General features: G+C 38.3%; 1 protein-coding gene and 1 long non-coding RNA gene across 9 annotated transcripts in view; one reads left to right on the forward strand and one right to left on the reverse strand.

Moving 5' to 3' along the window:
• rbfox1 (RNA binding fox-1 homolog 1) overlaps positions 1-26,740 on the forward strand; it is a 412,559-nt gene that overhangs the window by 339,390 nt on the left and 46,429 nt on the right. For all 8 annotated transcript variants that reach the window (XM_072268735.1, XM_072268734.1, XM_072268733.1 and 5 more), the window contains one exon: positions 15,967-16,099. In XM_072268735.1, coding sequence (XP_072124836.1) covers positions 15,967-16,099 — 133 coding nt within the window. The remainder of the gene's footprint in view (positions 1-15,966; positions 16,100-26,740) is intronic.
• On the reverse strand, positions 5,438-16,716 carry LOC140203037 (uncharacterized). The gene is made up of 3 exons (XR_011887273.1): positions 16,652-16,716; positions 7,383-7,461; positions 5,438-5,548 (listed from the first exon to the last, which is right to left on the reverse strand). It is a non-coding gene; the product is annotated as an uncharacterized lncRNA (long non-coding RNA).

Below are 26,740 nucleotides of genomic sequence, written 5' to 3' on the forward strand. Positions count from 1 at the left end.
TCCTTCATGTAATATTTTGTTCTGAAATTGAGAATGGTTCCCATGGACCTTAAGGCAGAAAAAAAGCTGTTCTTCTGTGTAAACACCAAACTGTGCACTGAGTAGAAAGTGAACTATTAGTTTATATACTAAACTTTATGGATACTTATATTAAAATATAAGGGTACTTGAAGTTGTTCAAAATCTTATCTTGTTATTAAAGAAAAGAAAATGAAAATGCAACAGAAAAAAATCTAACCAGAGCATTTAATTACTGCTTCTGTATTTTCCAATATGCTAAATATTTTCTACAAGGACCTGAAAAAAACTCTCTAAAATTTCAATAATTGAATCTCTGATGGGATCAGTATTGTAGCGATTACCAGCATAGAAAAAAAAATCACAGCTCATGTTCCCATTACTCCATCTTTCTAAACCAATCTATTTGCATTGCTCTTTATAATCTACAGTGTGGGCATGTGGCCAAGTGGTTAAGGCATTGGACTAGCGACCTGAAGGTCATGAGTTCGAGCCTCAGCCGAGGGAACGTATTGTGTCCTTGAGTAAGGCACTTAATCACACATTGCTCTGCGATGACACTGGTGCCAAGCTGTATGGGTCCTAATGCCCTTCCCTTGGACAACATTGGTGTCGTGGAGAGGAGAGACTTGCAGCATGGGCAACTGCTGGTCTTCCATACATCCTTGCCCAGGCCTGCGCCCTGGAGAGTGAAGACTTTCCAGGTGCAGATCCATGGTCTTTCAAGACTAATGGATGCCTTTTATAATCTACAATGTCAGTTGTAGATCAGCCTTTGCATCAAAATATTTTTGGTTCACGTTCCATTTCTGGGACACACCCAAATATCTGGGCTGATGTTGGACTCACAGATGTGATATCTTTTGAATGAGACCTTAAACCAAGACCTTACCTGTTCCTTCAGGTGTCATTACAGATAATAAAGCACTACTCTGGAAAAAATACAAGGCAATTATCCACAGGATTTAGTCAATATATATCCTATGACTGACATCACAAGAAGAGATTATTTGTTAAAAATTGATCCAGTATTTTCAAAGGTTTCAAAGGTACCTTTAATGTCAGATAAATGTATACAACATACATTCTGAAACCTTCCCAACCATCCATGAAAACAGAGGAGCACCCCGAAAAATGAATGACAGTTAAATGTTAGAACCCCAAAGCCCTCCCCAGCTCCCCCCTCCCATGCATAAGCAGCAGAAAAGCAATGAACCCCCCTCCCCCACCAGCAAAAAAAGCATTGGCACTCAAGTGGGCAGCAAGCCATCAATAAAGATGCAGCCTTGCAGTACCCCAAAGAATACTCGTTCACCCGGAAATTCAATATACCACAAACTCTCTCTCTCCCTCATAAGGGAAAAGGTGGTGTTCTTGTTTCACAGCAAGTGGGGAGATATAACAGCTCGCTGATTTGTGATGTTAGAAGTCTGTTGCATCGCTTTTTCCGAGCTCTGTGCTCGAAGAATTTGGGGCTCTGGGCACATCGCCAGCAGCACTCGCTGCTTTTAATCTTCCATGTACTCCCAGGACACACTGGTTTCCTGTGAAGGCACTGACCTCCTCCAGAGCCACAAAATCCCGGACCCTGAAGGTGTGTTTGTCTTCTGGGCAGCGTCCTTGGTATATCGAATAGCAGCCAGTCATGAGACCTCGAGAGCAGGTCCCATTCCCGCAAAGAACCAAAGTCAGCATGTAATTCCAGGTCAGGGTCTTCAAAAGAACCCAGAAATGGAATAATAGAGATATTTTTCCATTTTTTTTTCAATATTTCTGGTGCATATGACGAATAAACTCTTCTCGGGCTCCCAGCCTGGTACCAATATTGATTATAACCGATGTTTCGATGACAAACTCTGCCATCTTCTTCAGGGATGATGCCTGGGTATGTCTTGACCGTTGGTATTTATACCCCACAGTCCATCCCTCCTAATTGGTTAGTCTTTATCCAATCAAGTTTCCACTCTTCCATCTTGTTTCCGTTTCTTACTTAAAGTGATGCCTTCATCTTTGTTAAAATTCTTTTCCTCTAGTTTTATTTCAATGGCTTCTTTTACCAGGGGTTCCCAAAAGCCATTGGTGTGGCACAGTGGTTTTGTGCTGTCAAAGTCGATCCTATGGCTATCACAAATGCAATGTTCTGCTAGCACAGATTTCGCCAGGTACCCCAAATGGATGCACCTCCTGTGCTCCTTGACGTGGGTTTCCATTGTGTGTCCCGAACGGCCGATATACACCGCTCCGCATTCACAGGGAACCTTGTGAAAGCCAGCCGACTTAAGTCCCAGGTCATTTTTGATCCACATAAGCTGTGACTTGAGCTTCCTTATGGGTTTGTATTAATCCAGTATTTCTTCAGGATCCTGGCGATCCTTCCAGAAACCATAGAAATATAAGGAAGACAGGCAGTACACAGTAAGGACTGGGTGAGGACTAACCATTCAGGAAGGATGGACTACAGGGGTATATATACCAATGATCTAGACATACCCAGGCATCATCCCTGATGAAAATGGCAGACTTTGTCATCAAAATGCTGGTTATAATTGACACCTGTACCCAGCTGGAAGCCCAAGAAGAGTTCATTTGTCAGTTTATTCATTATCACATTGCTATTTCTGTTAGCTTGCTATACATAAAGTAACTCCTGTACTTCCTACATTAGAACAGTGCATCCACTTTGAAAAGTAATTCCTTGGCTGTTGAGAAGAAATGATAGGTGGGACATAAATGTTCCTTTCTTTATTAGACATTGCAGTCCCAGGTCTTCCACTTTATCAATCAGCTGGTGAGCAACCAGGTGAATGTTATGCCAAGGACAACCTCCCATCCCATGGATAAACTGTGGAATTCCATACCTGAAGCTATAAGGGATGCAGACTTAGTTGACATTTTCAACACCAGCTCAAAAATTATTTATATAACCTTGCTTTTAACTAACATCGTTTTTCTTTTATTTTCGTTTTTACACTTTATCCCACTGTAAAGCATTTTGAACTACATTGTCTGAAAAGTACTCTGTAAATAAGTTGTTACTTTTATTATTATACTCCAGAAGTCAAGCAACTAACTTGGACAGATTAATCTTTATTATTTTATATTTTGTGCGCCTCCTTTCATTGGCTTGAAGTAGCTGCTGACATAGTGTATCAGTGTATAGAACTGGATTCCAGTGCATACCACCCTTGGCATTAAGCCAGTATGTGGTCACGTAGCATCAAGAAGCCCAAGTAAATGGCAATTTTGTGGGATCCTCTTCACTGTTGGAGTCACCTTTCACACAAAGATGTTATTGGAGGCTAATGCCTTCAACTCCAAGACATTGCAGCAGGATTATCCTAGTCCCAGCAATTGCAGCTGTCATGCCAATGTCACTTCCTTCGTTATAAGGTCAAAAAAGTGGATGGTCCCTAATGAGTGGATCGTGTTCTGTTCCATTAACAACACCTCCGATAATGAATCCTGGGCAAGGTTTGGTCTTGAACATTGGTATCACAAAAAATTCCGTAGAGTGATTATATCTTGGTGGAGTGTAACCATCAGCTCCTGACAATCAATGTCAAACTCCATCAAAATGCCAGGTTCGCTGTTATCCAGGAAATAAGTTAATTGCAGCAAATCATTAAGGTTTCTTCAATGTCACCTGTTAAGCTCTGCTCTTCTGAAATTCAACGGATAAGGATAGCTGGTGTTTTGGACAGCATCTTCTCCAGGTTATATGTCATCCTGTTGTGAATGTATAACAGTATTACTTCATTGTTAACAGATCAAAATCCTGTAAGTCCTTACTTCTCAGAGCTTCACCACACGGCCATTTGAGGAAACACATTATTACCAGCTTGCCAAGGGCAGATTGTAACAAACAATATGCAGTATGCTGGCTTTGTTCGTGCTGCTGCAGACCACAACAGAGTGCAGAAAATGTAATTGAGCCTCTACTGTTCTGGCAAATTTGGCTGTGAATTTGAAGTTAATGCACCCTAGTTAGAGAATCAATAAATCAGCATCAAAGGAGTCATGATAAAGATATTAATAATCACAAGTTTAAGATTTCTGTCTCTCTTAATGGAATTGGTACAATTCAAACCAGAAGCTATTTAAAATAGAAAAGATCAATCTTACAAAATCTTCAAATTCTATTTGTTACAGGGTTTTATGTCTTACAGGCAATTGTCTATGATACAGCCCATGAACAATATGTGTCCAGTTCAGTGCTCACCACTAGTGCTGTCACATTAGTCTTGCTCAATGAATTCCAAACTATTAATCCTCTGCCTATGACCTTGGTTCTGGAATTGGACCAATCAGAAAGTGAAGGATTCTGTGGTTCTGTAGAACCCACAAATCTTTCTGTGTTGTATCTGAATGATAGCTCCAAACTCTCACCATAATCCCTGAATAGTAGAAGTTCCAGATTTACGGTGTTACCTATCTTGAACAGTTGATAATGTTCAACGGTACCACGCTGCCATAATGCCAGCAGTAAATCTAGTGCAGACGATTACATTCATTTTGGAATGGGAATGCTTTGTTAGACTGGTTAACAGGAGATAAGATGAAAATGGAAAATAGACAGAGACACTCTTTTCTAGGAGCATTTTTTTTAAGTATCCATGATTTTTGAATGAGAAAAGAAAATCATGTAATGCTGTGTTCATAACATGTGTCATATTTATCCATCTGTGAGCTCATGGCAATTTCATGAGTTATTTTATCAAAAATCTGCCTTTGTTCTATCTTTGAACAACTGCAAAAACCCATGAGCTAACCTACAAATATTAATAAAATCAGATAATACTGAAAATGATCAAAAGGTTAGACAGCATCAGTAGAAAGAGAAGCAGATTTCCAACCGATGACCTTTCATTTGAACTTGTTCCGTCCATCGTGAATAATATTATTGTTATCACCTGGGATGCAAATGTACCATTTCAATCTGGTTAGTAAAAAATACCTCGCTTGAGGGAAGTCATCAATATTTTTCTCATTGGTAGTTCGGAATTAATATTTCCAAGCCCTCTTTGTTTATTCTGAGATGTCAACACTCTTACCATGTTTTTTGCTTCGAAATTTATTGGCCATGGATTCTTGTATCCAAAATGAATCCTCCATGATCTTGGAGAGGATTTCCTTTTAGAACATGTCTTGGGACTTGAATTCAGCCTGTTTTTTTTTATATCACCTCTTCTGCTAGGCAGTGAGCCAGCTTCATCTGGTATTCCCAGCTCATGTCCCATTATATCTGGCCAGGTCTGCCCAAATGAGTCCTCACAAGAAGGGAATGATACACTGCTGCCATTGACACACATTATGAGAGGCAAAAAGAGGAGGAAGGAGCTGTGATTATTATACAAAATATCTATAGAGGTAAAAGTTAATGACAAAATAATTACAACTCACCACCACGTATCAACCAGCATCCTGGGGCATAGTCATGACTGAGGGAGAAGAAGTTCAGCAGGGAGGGAATGCCCAGAAAATTAGATCCAGCGTAGAAACTAGAATTTGTACTGATTATGCAGTGACATCCCTGGAAGGAATAGGAGAGGTGGAAAATATCAATCAATACCAGAAAGCCACACCACCTGATATTTCTACTACTTCTCTTGCTATCTTCTAGATTGAATGCAGAAATAATAAAGGAAAATACTACTTCCAAAATGTACTGTGCTGTTCTATTCTGTGTTCTATGTTAAAAAAAAAATTCTTAAAATTGGGATCTAATTTCTTTCATCTTAGAAAGCCATGGCTTCTAAAGTTCAGATTTCCACTTGCAGTATATTTTCCTCAGGAAATAATAATGCTGCTCTTGGTTGCTGAAGTGCTTGAAATTCCAGCTCCTCCCACAAGCTGACACAGATTTGAAGTTATCAGATTTTGTTCTTTTTACATTTATCCATATTACATGTAAATCTTCATATAGCAATGCCAAAAATGGAAAGCAATAATTCTCTTTGTGTCTGATTCCTAGACTTAACCAAAGGCTCAAATCCTCTCCTTGAATCTTTCATTTGCTTCTGAATTGAGCTTGCTAAAGCATTGGTGTGCTAGGACAGTTTTGAAAATAAATCCAGCCTTTCCAAACAAGGAGAAATGAAAAGAGATGAGTGTATAAGTAATTGGTTTCAAACTATGAACCAGTAGTAATATCAGCACCCAACATTTGCCATCATTAATTAATTTTGCTTTTAATATTTGTGTCCTTGCAGGTAATAATATTTTCTTCAAATGAAATAATTATCCTCTTTCATGAAGAATGTGAAAAAAATGCTTTTGGCACTGCAGTGCACATAAAAATTTGTACAGGGCTCTATGCACATAGGAGCATGACTGCTTGAGCTTCAGTCTTTCATCCTTCATGGCACTGTAATTCTGTTTTCTGCAGGTTGTATCTTTGTATCTAAATCCTAACAGGATTACCGTCAAGCTTTCATGTATATGAAAAAGAATCTTGCAAGGTCTTTAACTGAAAGGCGGAACTGCTAGGTGTCAATAGAAGAGCTGGAATCATTATAATTTTGGCTTATAATACAGCCAACTACAAGATCTAGCCTTCTACTTTTGATGATAGCTATTTTAATGATTATCAATTCCATTAGAATTTCACCATTAGATTTGTTGGAAAAACATTACAACTATATTAATTAAAATACACATCAAAACTAATATCTCAATTATTTTCTTCTTGCAAATAAATAAATTGTGCTGATAATTAAGTCGCATGCTTTAATGTAGGCTCCACGTTGTTTTACTGCTCGTGTTATTGTGAATCTTGCTTTCATTTACTGGAGAGAGACATTTTGTGTAGATGTTAATTATATGAGTATTGATCAGCATAATTGCAACAATACCTGCCTAAAACCTTCATGAGTGTAAAAGACATTATCAGCAAAATTATTCCTGAGGACCTATAGTGGTGTCGGATCTAAGAAATTGCTCTGTGTAAGATTATTTTAAATCATATTTGAATAAAATGCAGTAATGGAAATAACAACAATATTGTTTAGTCCATTAAGGTTCAAAGTAAATTTACAATCCAAGTACATGTATATCATCATATACAACACTGAGATTCGTTTTCTTGTTGGCATACTCAGTAATTCTATAGAATTAATAACCATAACAATCAACTTGGGCATTCAACCAGAGTACAAAAGACAACAAACTGTGAAATAACAAAGAGAAAGAAGTAATAATAATAAATAAACAAACAATAAATATCAGGAACATGAGATGAAGAGTCCTTGAAAGTGAGTCCATTGGTTGTGGGAACATTTTAATGATGGTGCCATTGAAGTTGAGTGAAGTTATTCCCTTTGGTTCAAGAGCCTGATGGTTAAGGGGTATAGTAACTGTTTCTGAACCTGGTGTTGTGAAAAATCATTTTCCATTTTATCCTGCTGGTGGTCTTGGTTTAGTCCCACGTAAGTTGATGAATTTCAGCTGAAAGACATAATTGTAGAGTTATACTTGAAAAAAACATGATATAGGCTATGTCCTCTAATTACCTTTGCACGGAATTTTGTTATCATCTTATTAATATTTAAATAACGTATAGCATGCGTCACACTACTTTTACATTAGATTCAGATCCAGATGTACATCAAAATATACAGTAAACCATGTTCTTTGCATTAACAATCAACACAACCCAAGGATATGTTGGGGACAGGCCGCAAATCACCAAACACTTAGGTGCCAACAGAACATGCCCACTATGTTCAGTAAAACAACACAAGCAGCAACAGCACAACAAAAGCAACCAAACAAACCATTAATAATCAGTTGGCAAGATTGTCCAAGCAATCAGTTACGTTAAGGCTAGGAGTCATAAGAAAAATATTGATCGGATAGTTACTACTTTTGATTTCTTTCACTCCAGGATGCCCGTTACAAGATGTACTGCTGCAATTTGCCAAGGTTTTTTAGAGCATTGTCCAAACGATGATCTCTGACAATAAAAAAGGCTGTAATTATTGGAAATCTCAAATAAAAGCAGAAAATGCTGGGACCACTCAGCAAGTCAGGAAGCATCAGTGGAAAGAGAAAGAAAATTTTAGTTTGAAATGCAAGATTCCTTGTTAAAAGTGGGAAAGGAAGCAAAACAAGTTAGTTTTTAATTATGAACAGAATGGGATAGATAAAAGAGAATATTCCCAACTTTAACAAGGGGCCATCATCCTGAAATGTCAATTCTGTTTCTCTTTTCACAGATGTCATCTGAACTGTTGAGTATTTCCAGCAGATCCTAATCAAAAACAGTTGGTGCATTGGACTATTTTCTAAATAAAAGTGATTTTAGAAATTGGCAGTACAAATGGACTTGGGGTTCCTAGTGCAAGATTTCCTAAAGGTTAACTTGCAGGTTGCATCAGTAATAAGGAAGGCACATGCAATTTTAGCATTCATTTTGTGAGATCTAGAAAATAAAAACAAAGGTATAAAGCTAAGGCTTTATAAAATGTTGGTCAGATCACATTTGAAGTCTCATGAGCAGTTTTGGGCCTTATATCCAAGGAAGGTTGTACTGGCATTGGAAAGGGTCCAGAGTAGTTCACGTGAGTTATCTCTGGAACGAAGGGCTTAACATATGAGAAGCATTCGATGGTTTTGGGCCTGTCCTTACTGGAGTTTAGGAGAATGAGGGTGGATCCAATTGAAACTGACTGAATATTGAAAAACAGAGATAAGCGTGGATGTGGAAAGGATGTTTCTGATAATGGCAGAGTCTCAGACCAGAGGGCACATCTTCAGAGTAGAAGTGAGTCCCTTTAGAACAGAGATGAGGTGGTGAATCTGTGGAATTCATTGCTGCAGATGGCTGTGGAGATCAAGTCACTAGATATATTTAAAGCAGAGATTGATAGGTTCCTGATTAGTAAGGATCTCAGAAGTTACAGTTTGCGGTGAGGAAAACAGGATTGAGAGTGAAAATAAGTCAGCCATATTCAAATGTTGGAGCAGACTCAATGACCCAATTGGCCTAGCTCTGCTCTTATGTCTTATGGTCTTAATGTCTTACACAACAGAACGGGATTCTTTTCTGTTTCCATATCTAAAACATAACTAAATCTCGGTAGTTTGTCATACAAGTGTGAAATAGAGTATAGGAAACATTTAAAAGCTCACAGTAAGCAGCATTTGGGGGAAAAATGTTGTTTGATAATGCATCATCCTATTTCATAGCCATCCAGATTACCAGATTGCGAGCAGCAGAGGGAATATTTCGAACAATTGTATCATTTTTCTGTGTAGCTTTATCATATTTGATTGTAGTAGTGCAGTGGTAGAAGGTAAGAAATAGCCATTTTTGCAATAGGTAGATATAAACAATGTCTGTTGTTACGGTGTTACAGCTACACATCTGTATTTGAAATGATTTCTGAAGCACATTTTAGTTTATCTTGCAAACTACTAGTTAAGCACCTTAAGCTCTCCCATATCATTTCCCTTAGACTTCACCATTCTTTATTATACTTAAATGACAAAAACACCATCCTCAAACAAATTTGTGACCTGCCCTTTGTTCTTTCTCTCCAAACACATAAATGTGTGATGTTGGAGGGCAATTCGAGTTTTGTAACAATACAACTTCCAACAATGATTTTGGGAACTAAAGCTCTGAGTTTATTTAGCACAGCTTCAACCTGTCCAACAAATCCCATAGTTCTGCTCTTCAAAGAATCAGAGAATAAGCCAGAGCAGAGGGAGAGGTGATGTACATGAAGTTTGAGTTGGTTTTAAAAAAACAAGTCTCCAGTTCGCCTCCCTCTGCTTGCAAATTGTATTCTGTTATTTATACAATTCTCTTTAAAGTTACTCTATAACCTATATTCTTCAAAAAAAGTAGCAACAAACTCTACAAATACTAGACACCACAATATAAAGCAGGTTTTTAGCTCATATTGCCTCTGATTCATTTGCCAAACAAATTAAATATGCCTCTTTTTCTTACTTGTCATACAGGAAGTATAAATGGTTATACCTACATCTTTTGTAAGTTGAGGCATCTCTACAAAGTCTCTGCTCTTAAGAGACAACACCATTACCTTGATCTATTCATGATGGTGCAACTAGTGAAGTCACTCCCAACCAGCACCAGAGACCCACATTCAATCCACACCTAGCATGCTATTGGTGTGGAGGCTGCACACTTTCTGGATGTAGGAGAACCTGAAAGTAAACTACTTGAGACCATGCAAGTTTCTTTCAGGTGCTCCACATCCAAAAGGTGTGCGCTTTGTTAGTTTAATTGATCCTAATGTATAAGAGAGTGGTAGAATCTTGGGGGCAAGTGAAGGGGAGCTGATGAGAAAATGGGGAGAATAAAAACTAGGTTAGTGTAAGATTAGTGTGAATGCATTGTTGATGACTAGTGTGGATTTAGTTGGTCAAAAGTAAGGTTGTACTTATCGCCCAGTGACTATTAGAAGTTTTCTTCCTCACAGCAGTTTCTTACTACCAGAACTTTCTAGTAAAGCACTCCATTTATGTACATAGTGGATACTACATCCCTGAAGTCTAGTGCTCTGAATGGGAGACTGTATTCTACCAAGACTGAATAAGCTTGCTATTAAGATTCAGCAGAACTTCTGGCTTTTCAGCTCCAATTATAAAGCCAGGAGTCCATGTGCATTATTAACTTGATCAACCTATCTTTCATCTTCAGAAATGTACAAAGTTACCTGCAGTTTTATCTGATCTTCAGAACTGCGTAATTTAACTTGTTCTTGGCTCTGAATATCAAACCATGAATGTACCCAAAATACTGGCTGATACCCAAAATAATTCTGCAGCAGGGAACTTTGGTCAGTCATCCATTAAGGAGAATTGCATCTAATCAGGTCTTCTCTCTTGCATCCTTAACAATCTCGGTGGTAGCTGGTATTCTAAGCAAACTCTCCAAGGCAGGCTTGCCCCTTGAAGCTGAAGTGGAGTTGAGGCAGACCCATCAATGACTGCTTCCTTCTTAATTATATTAATTACATCAAACATATATTGCCATTTTCAGGGGTAGGTTTTTTACACAGATGGTAATAGTTGTTTGAGCTGAGATGCCAGTGATGGATACAACTGCAATATTTAAAAGACATTTGGATAAGCACTTAGAAAAAACATGGAGAGATATGGTCTTAATGAAGGAAGATAGGATTAGCATGGATAGGTATCACAGTCAGCATGCACAAGTTGGGCCAGAAATGTCAGTTTCTTTGCTGTGGGATTCTATGATTCTATGAACAGCCGTGGAACATTTTTGAATGGAAATCTGACCTTTGGCAAAATGAACATTTTGCTTTGCTGTAAACAGTTTGATGAATTTAAAATAAACATTGCAGACAACTGACGAGATTGCTGTAAGAGAAATTGCATCTTGCATGGTTCATTGAGTCAAACTACTCTGAACAAATGCTGTTTCTGTCATAGTGTTTTAACGGTGATGTCCGTTAGCTCTTTACATTTGTTTCCAACAATACAAAACTGAGGTTAAACAATTAGCCACTTTAACCTCCTTTGGCTCAGCAGTATTTTTGACATATTTTCTCAATTTTTGCTTAATAACACTCTGTTTATAATCAATATTGTGAAGAAATGTGCATCTTGATGCTAAATATTGTTTTGATATTTAAAATACCTGGAAAAATATGAGCAAGCAAAACATAAAAATATGTCCTTTAACCTTCCTTAATGATAAAATAGTTTTTTCAATCTGTAGAAGATGACAGATGCACAATGTGCAAGTGTTCAAACAGAAGTCCAAACAAGTGGGCCATTTTTTAAAAATGAAAAGTTACCACAAGATATAATTTCCATCTGATCTGACAGAAGATAGGAGTGCAGTTGAAACCAGTAAAGAACGTGAAAAGGGCAAGGCTTCCCTCCTATACAACTAATCTTACAAATATTTGGCATATTTTGTTAAATTATTCAGTCAAAAACATTAACCAGGACCTCTTTTTATATACGATAGAGTTTCTCTATACTCAAAAGTGTCTTTACATCTTCCATTTTCTCCATTTATTCTGAAAATTGAAAGAAAATAGTATATTGAATTTTGTACATTAAATAAATTATGCATGCTGTTTGAGTTATGCACCTAGAAATTCAGACCTGATTGGTAGTGTTAAGCATGCTATCAACAGCATCAGCCTCTGCCTGTGAAATTCATTAAGTTTAAAAGTGGCTATGTTCATATGAAAAGGATGGAAATATACTAGGTAGCTAACATTCAAACAGAAACTTCTCCAATAAGAAATGTCGGATGAATTTATAACTGATAGAGAATAACACTGTTTCTAGACAGTTGCCCTCATAATATGTTGCAGGTTATGTTTTCTTCAAAGAAATTAATTGAAGGATAAGTGGTCTGCCCCATCAAATATCCATCCTGATATAAAAGACAAAAATTGACATCTTTGTGTTACACAGGGTCAGAGAAGCAGAGCCCTGATGCAGGGTTTCAACTCAATTCCTTTCCTTCCTTAGATGATGCTTTAGGCAGTGAATTCTTCCAGCAGATTGTTTGTTGCTTCAAGTTTCAGCATCTGCTGTGTCTTGTGTCAACAGAGTTCGCAGTTCAGGTTGATGACCTTTCATCTGAGTGATGCATGTTTGAAACACCTGATAAAAGGTTGTCATTGATGATGCTGAATATATTTCATTTTTTGAATTTTATTATTGATATTTCATTGGATGGATTGGTAATAATACCTTATTGAAATGCACTGGAATCTAGCATTCAAGTATTTTCAAAAATTTCTGATTGAAAATCTTTCAGTAACATTATAAATATCAGTTTTCAGATGTGCAGAATAACATTTTTTTTGTTGAAGTTAATAACTTCTGTGCATGTGGAGAAATAATTTGCTTATATTTTAATTACACTTCTGTTTGCAATAGTTGCATCAAATTCTCCATGATCCTACTCCACCCAATGAGATCTGCGAACTGATATGTTGTTACTTGGCTCAAGACTAACCATTACCTAATGTTGCAGTCACCTTGCAGTTTGAGATTTATATCTGATTCCTATTAGACTTTTATCAATGTAGTACACTGGACCAAACCTCTGGGCTAATATTATTACAGCAATATATTTTACAACCTTCTGTAAGAGAGTAATGATATCAAAGTTTTCAAGTAAGATTAGCAGTAGAATTAAAGATTCCAAATATCCTCCTACAAAGAATTTATCTTTTTTGGAGACTTATAATTATATCACTAGGAACTCACCTTAATAAGAAAAATGTGCAGTCTTGAAGATGAAACTATCAATTAATCAATACAATGGGAATACATTTGATGCACGAAATACATGATCTCAATATTTCTCAAAGGCTTAAATAAAATAATTCATGAATCGAACATTAAAAAATGCAGTAATGATAGATTCTCACTATATTTTTTGAAATATAATCTGAAGTTATTAAAATGTTTGCTCAGCTACTGATATAATGCAATTATTTTAAATAAGGTATCTAATTACAAGATGTAGGTCATCTGAAAGAAGCCAATATGAAAATTAATTTTTGATGCAGCATTGGAGATGAGCCATCTCTGGCCCCATAATAAACGTGTGAAGAAACTATGTGGATGTGTACAGGTGGACCTGCCAGTACAGTACTTTTTCAGAGACATCCATTTACTGATTACAAAGATTTCAGTACCAAAATAAATTATCCTCAGTGAATGACTTTTTTTTCACAAGGATGATTCACACAATTCATTGCACAGAAGAAACAATCAGAGTTACTCACATTGTCATGTGGAAAGTTTACATGATTTGTCAAATGACAGTACCTGGCATTTCCTGCAAGCAGTAAAGAAAAACCCTTCATAATTCCCTGTCCTCCTTTAGTAGATTTGACAATGTAGCCAAGCAAGAGAGAGACTTATCAACAAATCAGAGTGACAAATTCTCAAGGAGGCTTCAAAACTATATGTTAAAATCAGGAATTTTCAACTACATCTAAATTATTCTCAATTTATTATATTAATTTTCTTTTGAAGGAAGTAGATTTTCCAGTCATGAGTATTAGAATCAAGTGGAGAGGCCACTCAATCTCTTGTATGTGCTCAGCCTTTCAGTGAGATTATGGCTGATCTGATTGTACCCTCATCTCCTGAACTCTGCAGTCCTGTCTGCCCCTGATATCCTTGTTCTACAACACTGCCTCAAAAATATCCTGACTCTGCTTCCAAAGACTCACAACTCCCTCTCACAAACCTCATTTTGAAAAGGTATCAGCCTGGTTTGCGATTTTCCCACAAAAGGAAGCATCCACTCTACATTCAGCTTCTGAAATTGCATATGCTTCAGTCAAGTCAACCCTCACTTTATTCAGACCCAGAAGACTAAAGTTTAAACTGTCCAAATTCTTCTCAAAAGACAATCCTCACATTCCACATATTTGTCCAATAAAGCTTTTCTGAAGTTCCAATGCATATACATCCTTCATTAAGTAAGAGGAGTAATACTATGCTCATTCCTCTACATGAGCTTGCATTGAGACATTATCTACTTATACAAGGGGTGATTGATAAGTTTGTGGCCTAAGGTAGAAGGAGTCAATTTTAGAAAACCTAGCACATTTATTTTTCAACATAGTCCCCTCCTAAATGTACACACTTAGCCCAGCGGTCGTGGAACATACAGATCCCTTCTTTGTAGAGGTGGTCCACAGCAGGGGTGATTGATAAGTTTGTATCATAAGGTAGAAGGAAATGAGTTATACAGCTCTCGTTACATGCATGTGCAGTTCAACTCTTTGAGTGAAAATGCAGAAGGTTTGAAGTTAATAACTCATCTCCGCCTACCTTAGGCTACGAACTTATCAATCACCCCTGCTGTGGACAACTTTCTTGAGGTCCAAGACAGCGACTTCTACAAAGAAGGAATCCGTACGCTCCACGACTGCTGGACTAAGTGTGTAAATGTAGGAAAAATAAATGTGCTAGGTTTTCTAAAATTGACTCCTTCTACCTTAGGCCATGAACTTATCAATCGCCCCTCATATTTCTGTTGACTTCCACATGCAAAGTTATTTTTCAGGGCCAGAGAAGTTGTTCAGTGGCAATTATTTGTTACTGTATTGTTATAAATGTTAGTTTGCACAAGGCTTAACAATTTATCTGTTTACAGAGCACGATTTACAGGCTACTAATTTTAAATTCATGTCACAACCAAAGACTGTATTAGAGTATACTTTAGGAAGAAGGTATCATTAACTGCAACTTCCAAATTTCTACATTGCATTATGTATGCCAGAAGTTGGCATTGCTGTCAGTTTACCCAGCAATAAAAATGATCACTGTTATCCTCAGCTTCTAGTACAACAGGTTCTGTGCTTTTATGATGTTAATGATCACATACCTCCTGCAGAAATATTGCAATTCCAAGATTGTTACCATTATCCAAAAGTTTTATGACTTATCAGAATGAAGATTCACATTCCGTCTTATTCCATCAAGCCTCACTGCTGAGTGACATTACATTATCCATATCTATTTAATAGAAGCTGATTACCAACATTTTCAGTATAAAATGCCTTTTAAGCTTTGCAAAAATAAGGCCTGTGGTAAATTAAGGTATTATGTACACAGAGTACATATGTATCACACTGTTTATATAATAAAACACTTGTTCGAATTCCTTAACATGCATTTTAATGATATTCATCTGATCTACATCTCATCACTTTCATATTAAGGACGCTGTGAAATCTTGCAGGGACCAACTGGAAACTCTGCAGTAACTTAAGTGAAATTGTCTGTGATTTGCCTTGGCTTTTTAAAATCCTTTTTAACCTAGAATGTTTCCTGCACTCTCAACAGGTTGCTTTTCTCCCAAAGTGAACGCAGGGATTGTCAAGTGAAGAGGTTTAAATGGAAAGACTCTCATGCTGATTAATTGCTAGTAAAGCTTTAACTGTTCTGTTTTTTTTTGTCTAGTTCCTGGCTTCCCTTACCCAGCCGCCACAGCGGCAGCAGCCTACCGAGGAGCACACCTGAGGGGTCGAGGACGTACAGTCTATAACACGTTTCGTGCGGCTGCGCCACCCCCTCCCATACCAGCCTATGGCGGGTAAGTGTAGAACCAAAACAAGTACCAAGTAATTTGAAAAGCAAGAAGAGATTTCCAGTTGAATGCATTCTGGACTTGGCTCAGCATGAAAACTGATAGAGCATGTAAACCTTCTAAATTCCTACTGCGATGCACCTTGCCCAACGTGGTGAAACATGATCATAGTGTCACACAAATTAAGTTTAATTGTTTTTTGCAACTCTTGCCAATATTCAAAGTCTGCCAGAGAGTGAACACTGTAGCACCACTTACACAAATCAAATATGTATTCCTTTTGATGACTGCAAGCATCTGGTTCTCCAGGAGTTTGAACAGAGTTCAAGAAACAAATAAAAACTGTTCATTTTTTGGCTAACCTCAATACTGCTATCAATAATATCAACGTACGTTCCTTCTACAAAGTGCAAACTTTAAAACACTTTTAGCAATTGGTATAAAATTTACATTACTCATCAAAGAGTAAGTGTTGGCTGCTCAAGTATCTTAGGGTTAAAGTTGATGACCTTGAATCTGAGCTTCAAAAACTACGCTGCATCAGGGGAGGAGGCTTACCTGGACACTGTGCTACAGGTGGCAGTCTCAATCAATAGATTAACTACTTCAAATTCAGTTTGTGGTCAACAGCAACAGCATGTGACTACGAGTGAGGTAGGAAGCAGATTCCAGGAAGTAATGCCTGAGAAGCCTAGACTTTGAGCTCGCCCAATAAGTATGAGATTGTTGCTCCCTGTGAGGCTGTAGGAAGGATTAGCAGCCAAACTGTGGCACTGTGGTTCAGGGAGCCATTCAAGAGAAGAGAAATCTACGTGTAACTGGGGATAGAATAGTCAGGGAAATAGACACAATTCTCTGTCATAAGGATCAAGAGTCCCAAAGGCTGCATAGTCCGCTTGGTGCCCGGTTCATGACATCTCATCTAACCTGCACAGGAATTTGGAGTTGGGAGAGGAAAGTTGTTGTGGTCCATGTAAGTACCAATGACGTCGGAAAATCAAGGAAATAGGTTCTGCTGAAGGAATTTGAAAGGTTAAGGACTAAATTGAAATGCAGAAACAAAATAGTAATAATCGCTGGATTTTTACCTGAGCTATGTGCAAGTTGGCACAGGGCTACTAAGATCAGAGAACGAAATGTGTGGCTCAGAGACTGGTGCGGGAGAAGTTGGCTTGAACTTGTGCTACATCAGCGCCTGCATTGTGGAAGGAGGAAGCTATTCTGATGCGAAGGGTTCCACTTAAACCAGGCTGGAACCAGGGTCCTGGCGAATCATTTAACTCGAGCTGCAGATAGGGGATTAAACTAAATAGTAGAAATAGTTGCGGGGGGGGTGGGTCAACAGCATGGAAAAATATGTAAAAGGGAAAAAGAGATTACGGAGTCTCCAGAATAAAAAAAAAGACAAAATTTTAGAAAGGGATAAGAATTTAACTTCAACACACACAAAAGGCTGGAGGAACTCAGCAAGTTAGGCAGCATCTATGGAGGGAATACAGTCAATGTTTTGGGCTGAGACCCTCCATCAGGACTGAAGAATTCAGATAACATGGAGTCAAAATTGAAAAGGGTTTTAAATATAAGAATGAAGATATAATATTTGAACTCACACACTATATGTAATGAGGTAGATGGTCTTGTAATGCAGTTAGAAATTGGTATAGAGGGCATGAATGAGTTGGGGTGGAAAGAAGATCATGGCTGAGAGCTTAACATTCAAGGATATGCATCTTACCAAAAGAACATACAGATAGGCAGAGGGGATGGGTTGGCTCTGTTGCTAAAAACTGAAAACTATCCTTAGAAAGAAGTGACTTAGGATCAGAAGATGTAGAATCCTTGTGGGTAGAGTTAAGAAACTGCAAGGCCCTGATAGTATTATATACAGGCCTCTGAATTGTAGACAGGATGCGGAATATAAATTGCAATGGGGAATGTAAAAGGCAAATAGAAAAGGCAATGTTACAATGATGATGAGGGATTTCAATATGCAGGTAGATTGGGAAAATCAGGTTGGTGCTGGATTCCAAGAGGAGAAATTTGTAGAATGCTTACAAGATAACTATTTACAGCAACTTCTGGTCAAGCCCACCAGGGAAAAGGCAATTCTGAGTTGTTTGTTATGTATTGAACCAGATTTTCTGAGGGAGCTAAAGGTAAAGGAACCATTAGAAGGCAGTGTTTCCTGGAGTTTAAGGGGGAGAAGCTTATCATTGGAGGGAGGAGAGGGTTAGGTATGTGTAGGGTAGAGAGATGTCTAGTAAGTGGGGATGTGACTGGGTTGTGGGAAAGAAGCTCATGGAGGCTGTGGAGAAATTCAAAGGTGACTGTGTTGATGGATTAGAGGTCACGGGGGGTAGGAGTGCAGTGGATGGTGAACTTTGGAGTGCTTGGCCAGTTGGCCAGTGAGTAGGTGTTCCAGCTGTTCCTAGCCCATAGGCAGTATTGTAAATCCATTTAGTTCATGGACTAATTCCTTCCCATTTCCTTTAGTCTGCTCAGATAATGAGAGCTGGAAACTGAGCCGGCATTCTTCTAAGTAAAACAAACAGCTTAAAGCATTCCAGTGACCAACTAACCCCCTGTGGGCAGAGTTTTTTTTCCATCACATTACCCTTTCTGTTAATATCTGTGGTTCAAAGATGAGCTTGAAATAGTAAATTTATTGTTTTCCATTTGACCCAAATACAATATATTACATGAGGATTGTTGCCATGTTGCTATGGTTACAAGCACAAATTTTCAATGGGAGCAAACACCCTAAAAGCTCCCTAAGCATCTTTTCAAACCAGTTCTCTTGTTCCAGTGCCATTGGCAACATGATTATATTCATGTAAATTTGCTTTATGTCAGATTTTTTATTTCTAGTCATTCTAAATTGTCAAAAATCGTGAAAGCTTTAGCAAAAGGTAAGACGGCAACACACAAAATTTAATTACATCAACACTTGGTGCAAACCACACTGGAGGAAAGCTATGCTTTCTGAGGATCAAATGAAAAATGTGAATGAGGAAGACTGTTTAACCTGTCTTAATTCAAACACTCCATGAAATCTCTGGCATCTGCTTAGTGTAGCTTCTAATTATTTCTTAAATCATACCACTACTCTACCAAGAAGTTTAATCCGCACACAGATCTTATCTTTTTATCAAGAGTAATTTATTTGCATCATTTTAACCCATAAAATAAGCTTTTACGGACTTGCGTTTCCCACTTTTGCTTCCACAGTTTAATTTTTAATGACAATTTTTTTGTGTTTATTACATTCTCTTGAATTAATAGAGAATAGACAATAGGTGCAGGAGTAGGCCATTTGGCCCTTTGAGCCAGCACCGCCATTCACTGTGATCATGGCTGATCATCCACAATCAATATCCAGTTCCTGCCTTCTCCCCATTGATGTACAATTGTGCATAGAACATGTTTTACAGTCAGAAAAACCAAGTGAGGCCATTTTACCATAGTCTTATGGTGGATAAATCTCCAAGCCACTTTGGCAAAATAGGAGACAGGGAGGACTTTGGGAAGAGTCTCTTGATTAGTGCAACACTTTACAATGGCAGCAGTAAGATTGGGGTTCAATTCCTACCACTGCCTATGAGGAGTTTCAAAGTTCAAAGAAAATTAATTGTCGAAGTTCATATATGCCATATTAATCAAACCTGACATTCATTTTCTTGCTGGCATACACAGGAAATCCAAGAAATACAATAGAATTAATGAAAGACCACACCCAGCAGGACAGACAAACAACCAGTGTGCAAAACACAAGCTGTGCAAATACAAAAGAAAACAAACAAATAAATAATAAGCAATAAGTGCCAAGAGTACAAGATGAAGAATTCTTGAAAGTGAGTCCATAGGCTGTGGAAACAGTTCGGTGAAGAGGTGAGTAAAGTCATCCCCTCTGGTTGAAGAACCTGTTGGTTGAGGGGTAAAACCTGTTCCTGAACCTGGTAGTGTAGGTCCTGCAGCTCCTGCATCTTCTTCCTAATGGCAGCTGCAAGAAGAGTGCATGGCCTGGATGGTGGGGGCCCTTGATGATGGATGCTGCTTTCCTACCACGGCGCTGCACGTAGATGTGCTCAGAGGTGGGGTGGGCTTTGCCCATGATGGACTAGGCCATATCCATTACTTTTTGTAGGATATTTCATGAAGAAGCATTCTTGTTTCCATACCAGGCAGTGATGCAACCAGCCAATATTCTGTCCACTAGACACCTATAGAAGTTTCTCAAAGGTTATATGTTATGCTGAATTTCCACAAACTTCTAAAGAAGTAGTGGCGCTGCCTTGCTTTCTTCGTTATGGCATTTACTACTGAACCCAGGACAAATCCTCTGAAATTAGAACACCAAGGAACTTGAAGTTGCTGATCCTCTCCACCTCTGATCCCCCGAAGAAGATTGGCTTATGGATCTCTTGTTTCCTTCTCCTGAAGTCAATGATCAGCTCCTTGGTCTGCTGACATTGAGTGAGAGGTTGTTGTTGTGGCACCACTCAGCCAGATTTTCAATCTCCCTCTTGTGCTAACTCATCACCACCTTTTATTTGGCCGAAGACAGGGTTAATAAGCTGTGGGCATACTGTGTTGGTGCCAGAAGCATGGCAACACATGCAGGCTGTCCAACACAATCTTTGCTGATTGGATTTGATGCAAAACAATGTATTTCACTCTATGTTTCAATGTACATGTGACAAATAATGCTAAACTCTCTCATGGAAGAGGTGAAGATGGCTTTTGGGAGCCATTTGAGAACCGCTTTCTCTCCTTCTTTGTGAGAGATTTCCTTTATTAGTGATGGGAGCTGCTCTTATTTACCTCAGAAGGGAAAGTTCCAGACTTACTGGGTAAAGCCACTTATCTGTTTCCACCAGCTGACAACCTGCCTTTATTTATGGGAGAAGCCAAGGTGGCTTCATTATTCACATCCAATTTAAGAGGCAGTTAGTGTTCAATAAACACAGTAGTATCTTAGTTGCATAAATTCATGATGTACTCTTCTGCTTTAGGTAGTTCTCTTACTGGCTTTCAAAAAGCATAGAACAGATTGAAACAGCAACAGCCCTTCAGCCCACAATGTTTGTGCTGTCCAGGATGCCAGATTAAACTAAATTGAATCTGTCTGCACATGGTCCAATACGCTCCATTGTCTGCAGTTTATTTGCTTGTCTAAATACAGCATTGTCTCTGTATCCACTACCTCCTCAGGCAGCATTATCCAAGTATCTACCACCCACTGTGTAAAATAAATTTACCCCACACATCTTCTTTAAATTCTTACCCTTTCTCCTGAAAACTATGTCCTCTAGCATTTGACATGTCCCTCATGAGTAAAAGAAACTCTGACTACCTACACTTCCTATGTCTTTTACAATCTTACTAACCTGTATCAAGTCCCCCCTAGGCATTGATACTCCAGAAAAAACAATCAAAGTCTAACTAACCTCTCCCTATAGCTAATATTCTTTGATCCAGGCAGCATCTCCAAAAACTCCATGTTCTTCCTGTTATGGGGGTAACCAAAATGGCCCAAGAGTTCAAATGCAGCCTAACTAAAGTTTTATAAGCCCACAACAGGACTTCCTAACTAATGTTCAATGCCCACCTGTTATATGTTAATAGGTAACAAACTTCCAAATTAAAACATCAATTTCAGCCAAGTCCATGTGAATAAAATTGATCTTGATGTCCCTTCAATCTTTTTGCATATCTTGAACCTTGACATTTTCAAATTTGTAAGCTGTTTTTTTTTTTTTGTTCAGATTCTCTGTTTTTTTTAATCAGATAAAACTAAAGGTGATCTCATTGGATCTGGTTGTGGACAAATGATTTATTTATTTGGCAAAGCCGGCCCTTCTGGAGTAATGAGCCGCACTGCCCAGCAACTCACCTATTTGACACTAGCCTAATTTTCAGTGCACAATTTACAATGACCAATTGGTTTACTAACCAGTACATCTTTGGACTGTGGGAGGAAACTGGAGCACCCAGAGGAAACACACATGGTTCACAGGAGGAACATACTGTACAAACTCTTTATAGACAGTGGCAGACTTGAAATCCGAACTCCAGAATGCCCGAATTGTTATAGTGTTGCACTAACTGCTTACATCATTTAAGTGGAAAAGGGATTGGATTTTCTGGATCACTGTTCAAATGCAAACAGAAAATAATAAAGAGTCTTCTCTATCAGCCTAATTCTTAATGAGTTAAAGCTGGATTGCCTTAACTAATATCAAAGTGAATATATAAATTGGTATAAAATTACCTCGTATTGACAAGGATAAAGAAAAATCTGGGGTCAGTGTGTAGTTTTGTGGCACAAAGGGATCAGGGAATAATTGTGCGTGAAGCACAGAGGTCAACATGCCAGTTCAGCTAGAGAATCGGAAGGCTAATTGAATGTTAATCTTACTGTAAGGAATGGAATATCAAAGTAGGGAAGCTTTAATGGAATGCTATGGGATGCTGTGGTAAGACCATATCTAGAGATTTTCATATAGTTCTGGTTGCTTTATTTGTATTGAAGGTAATGTAGAGAGAGCTCACCAGGTTTTGGTTAAAGTGAAGGGGTTGTTATATGATGAAAGGCTGAGCAGATTGAACTGCCTTATACAATGAGAGCTGAGCTGAGTGAAATAAGTAGAATTCTGAAAGGTATTGATCGGGTGGATATTGGGAACTCTCCAGAACTAAGTCACACTATATCAGGGAAAAGGGTCAGTCTTTTGAGATGGAGAATTTTGACTCAATATTCTCAAAATGGAGAACAACTTCTACCAGCGAGCAATGAAATAGAGTCACTGAATGTATTCAAGAGGGAGATCAAGAACCACTTAACCTAGTGAAAGAGCCTGGAGATATGTGAAAACATGGCAAGTTGTACTGAATCTGAGTTTGGATATGTCATGGCTGATAGGCTGAAAAGTTCTGCATGGTAGGTTGGAGCAGATGGTAAAGGCACGTCGGATCCAAGGTAAACAAATTAGATCCAATATTGACACAGTCAAGAGGATGGTGAAAGAATTCTCTGTCCACTGTTACACCACAGGGATCAGCACTGGGACCCTAATGTTTGTGACTTAATACTTAATAGCTCAGTTGTGAATGTAGGAGGAATGATTAATATGTTTGCCAATGACATGAAAATTAGTGGTAAGGTGAAGATCGAATGAGACTTCTTAAGGCGAGAGCAGGATGTAAATTGGATGCAAAGTTAGGCAGAGCATTGACATTTGGGATTGAATGGCATGTGCTGCATTTTGGTAAGCCACATAGGGATAGGACATACAGAGTAAATAGAAACACAGGAAATCTCTAGATACAGGATATCTCCCAGAACTCACACAAGAGTTTAGGGCAGCTCAGCAAATCAGGCAATATCTATGGAGGACCAAGGATAAAGTGTGAGTGTATTGCACATTGACAAGTGCAATAACTTGAGACAAGTGTGAGGTATTGCACTTTGGAAGGACAAACCAAGGTAGGACATACGAAGTAAATGGCAGGGCACTGAGGAGTGCAGTAGAACAGAGGGATCTGGGAATACAGATACAAAATTCCCTAAAAGTGGCATCACAGGCAGGTAGGGTCGTAAAGAGAGCTTTTGGTACATTGGCCTTTATAAATCAAAGTATTGAGAATAAGAGTTGGAATGTTATGGTGAGGTTGCATAAGGCATTGGTTAGGCCGAATTTGGAGTATTGTGTGCAGTTTTGGTCACCAAATTATAGGAAGGATATTAATAAGGTTGAAAGAGTGCAGAGAAGGTTTACAAGGATATTGCCGGGACTTGAGAAACTGAGTTACAGAGAAAGGTTGAATAGGTTAGGACTTTATTCCCTGGAGCGTAGAAGAATGAGGGGAGATTTGATAGGGGTATATAAAATTATGATGGGTATAGATAGAGTGAATGCAAACAGACTTTTTCCACTGAGGCTAGGGGAAAAAAAAAAACAGAGGACATGGGTTAAGGGTGAAGGGGGAAAAGTTTAAAGGGAACATTGGGGGGTGGGGTTCTTCACACAGGGAGTGGTGGAAATGTGGAATGAGCTGCCAGATGAATTGGTAAATGCGAGCTCACTTTTAACATTTAAGAAAAACTTGGACAGGTACATGAATGAGAGGTGTATGGATGGATATGGTCCAGGTGCAGGTCAGTGGGACTAGGCAGAAAAATAGTTCGACACAGCCAAGAAGGGCCAAAAGGCCTGTTTCTGTGCTGTAATGTTCTATAGGTCTATGGAAATATTTTATGTGCTATGGATATATTTTGTGTTCTATTGAGTAAATGATAGGGTGTCTAGGAATGTTGATGAACAGAGGGACCTTGTGGTTCACATCCATAGCTCCCTAAAAGTGGCAATGCAGGTAGGTAGATAGAGTGGTGAAGAAGGCATATGGAATGCTTTCTTTTATAGAGAGAAGCATAAAATATAAAAATTGCATCTTTACAAAACACTGATTAGACTCCATTTGAAGTATTGCGTACCATTCTAGTTGTCTCGTTATTAGAACATTAGAAGTTGATAGAGGTATGTAAAATTAGAAGAGGCATAGATAGTCAAAATCATTTTCCCATAGTGTGGGGGGCAAAACCAAAAGCAGCTGAGGTTTAAGTGGGAAAAAGGAATTTTGAAGGGGAATTGAGATGAAAGTGTTTTACACAGTGAATGGTTGATATCAGTAACTCACTATTAGAAGTGGTAGAATCACATGCTATCTCTATTTTTAAAAGGCAGGACATGGAGGCAAATGGCCCTGTGGTCTTATGGAATGGTGGTGCAATCTCAAGAAGACATATGGCGTGCTCCTGATCCTTTTTCTTACATGCTATATTGTTAGAATTAAAATAAGATTCTGCGCTTGCTCAAATTCTGAAATAAAAAACAGAAAATGCCAATAGTATTCAATGGGTCAGGAAGCAGCTGTTGAGTGAAATGTGTGACATTTCTGGCCAACCTCCTTTCAGGAGATTTAAACATAAGTAGGTTGAAGATTCAGGAAGGCTTGGTGGGGAAGAGAGAACTAAAGGAAAAGTATGTGTTGTGTATTGTAGTAATACTTGAATATTGTAAATATGTTGTTTGACTAAGCATTCTTTGTTGTTTATCTAATTCATTACTGTTATTTGTTAAAGTACGTGAATGGAATACCTCATTATGCTACCATGTCATGTGTACACCTTGCTGAAAGTAAAAGCGACACCAAGGCTCATTCTGCTGAGCTCCCGTGTTTTTCTTTCAATTAGTTTTATGTTTTGGAGTTACGAAACATAACAGGTGGAAAATAGGAAAGATTTAATGTGAAAAGGACTGATTAGACAGAACCTACAAATGTAGATGATTTTCTGAAATCACCAATTAACTTACAAATTATTTTGGTAATTTCTTAGCCTTACAATCTGTTTATCTCTAGCGAAACCCAATTCTGAAAGAAAGCATTAAATGCGGTAGTAAATGTATGATGGAACTTTTTACTGTATTTGTCCATTAAAGAAGGAAGTGAAACTCTTTAGAACTTTGGCCTAAAGTGGAAAAGTTGATCGTAGTGGTGAAATGTTGTGGGAGTTGCAATGTGTGACCATCAGCTGATGACTGTTGCAAAGGAAGTATTTGCTTACTCCTTTTAATCATGATTACTGTGAACAGCCAGCACTTAGCATGCTTTTAGTGGCCTCACATTATAAGTGTATTTCAGTATCTACACAATGATGATTGGCTCACAGTCTGAAACTCTTAGGGTTATTCTTTGTGTGTGAGAAAAGTGACTTCCTTGCTTTGGTCATCATTGTAAATGGTGACGGACCACAGCACAGAGCAACCATCCCATTTTTCAGAAAAACAGAGTTGTTCTATTCATAAGGTGTCAGGAAGCTGCAAGCCATGAGTTTGAAATTGGGTGGGAGGAGATGCAGAGGAAAAGTGAATGCCAGAAATGAAACCCCAAGGAATTCAATTCAATGTTGGAAAACTACTACTGATTAAAATCATTCCCCCACAACACATACACAAACACATGCACACACACTAGCACATGCATGCATTCACACACACTAATACATGCACACATATCACATGCCTCAAACACAGGTTACATTGAAAGATACCTCCTTTCTCACCTGATGGCAACTCCCTTCAAATATGATCACATGAACCACCATGCCCTCTCACGATTGTCAGTTGTTCGAAGCCACACCCTGTACATGCTCCCACTATCCAACCATGCCTGACCCAACTCCTGATTAAATTTCTTGGCTTTCGTTGACACATTTTGCACTCTTTTGCAGAATAAGCCATGAAAAATTGCTTGTACTTGCAGCAAACTACAGGGTCACCAAGACTTCCAGCTCCACATTACCATGAGGAAGTGAGTCCTTTACCTAATTAGACAAATAATCATCAAATCTTTAGCAACAGGCAACAATAAAACTGTAGAATATGTTGTTGAACTTTTTCCCCAAATCTTTATCCTCCTCATATTCTACTTTTTCTTCTCATTCCACTCTCACTACTGATTTGCATGTTTGTTTTGTAAGGATGGAGCACATTTTCTAATTTCCAACAAGTTTGCTCTTCACCATAGCCCAACTGTAGTTTTTTTTTTAAAATCCTTCCAAGAACTCCCACCTGGCCAACAGGTAAC

This window comes from Mobula birostris, chromosome 9, assembly GCF_030028105.1.
Source record: "Mobula birostris isolate sMobBir1 chromosome 9, sMobBir1.hap1, whole genome shotgun sequence".
NCBI classification, from domain to species: Eukaryota; Metazoa; Chordata; class Chondrichthyes; order Myliobatiformes; family Myliobatidae; genus Mobula; species Mobula birostris.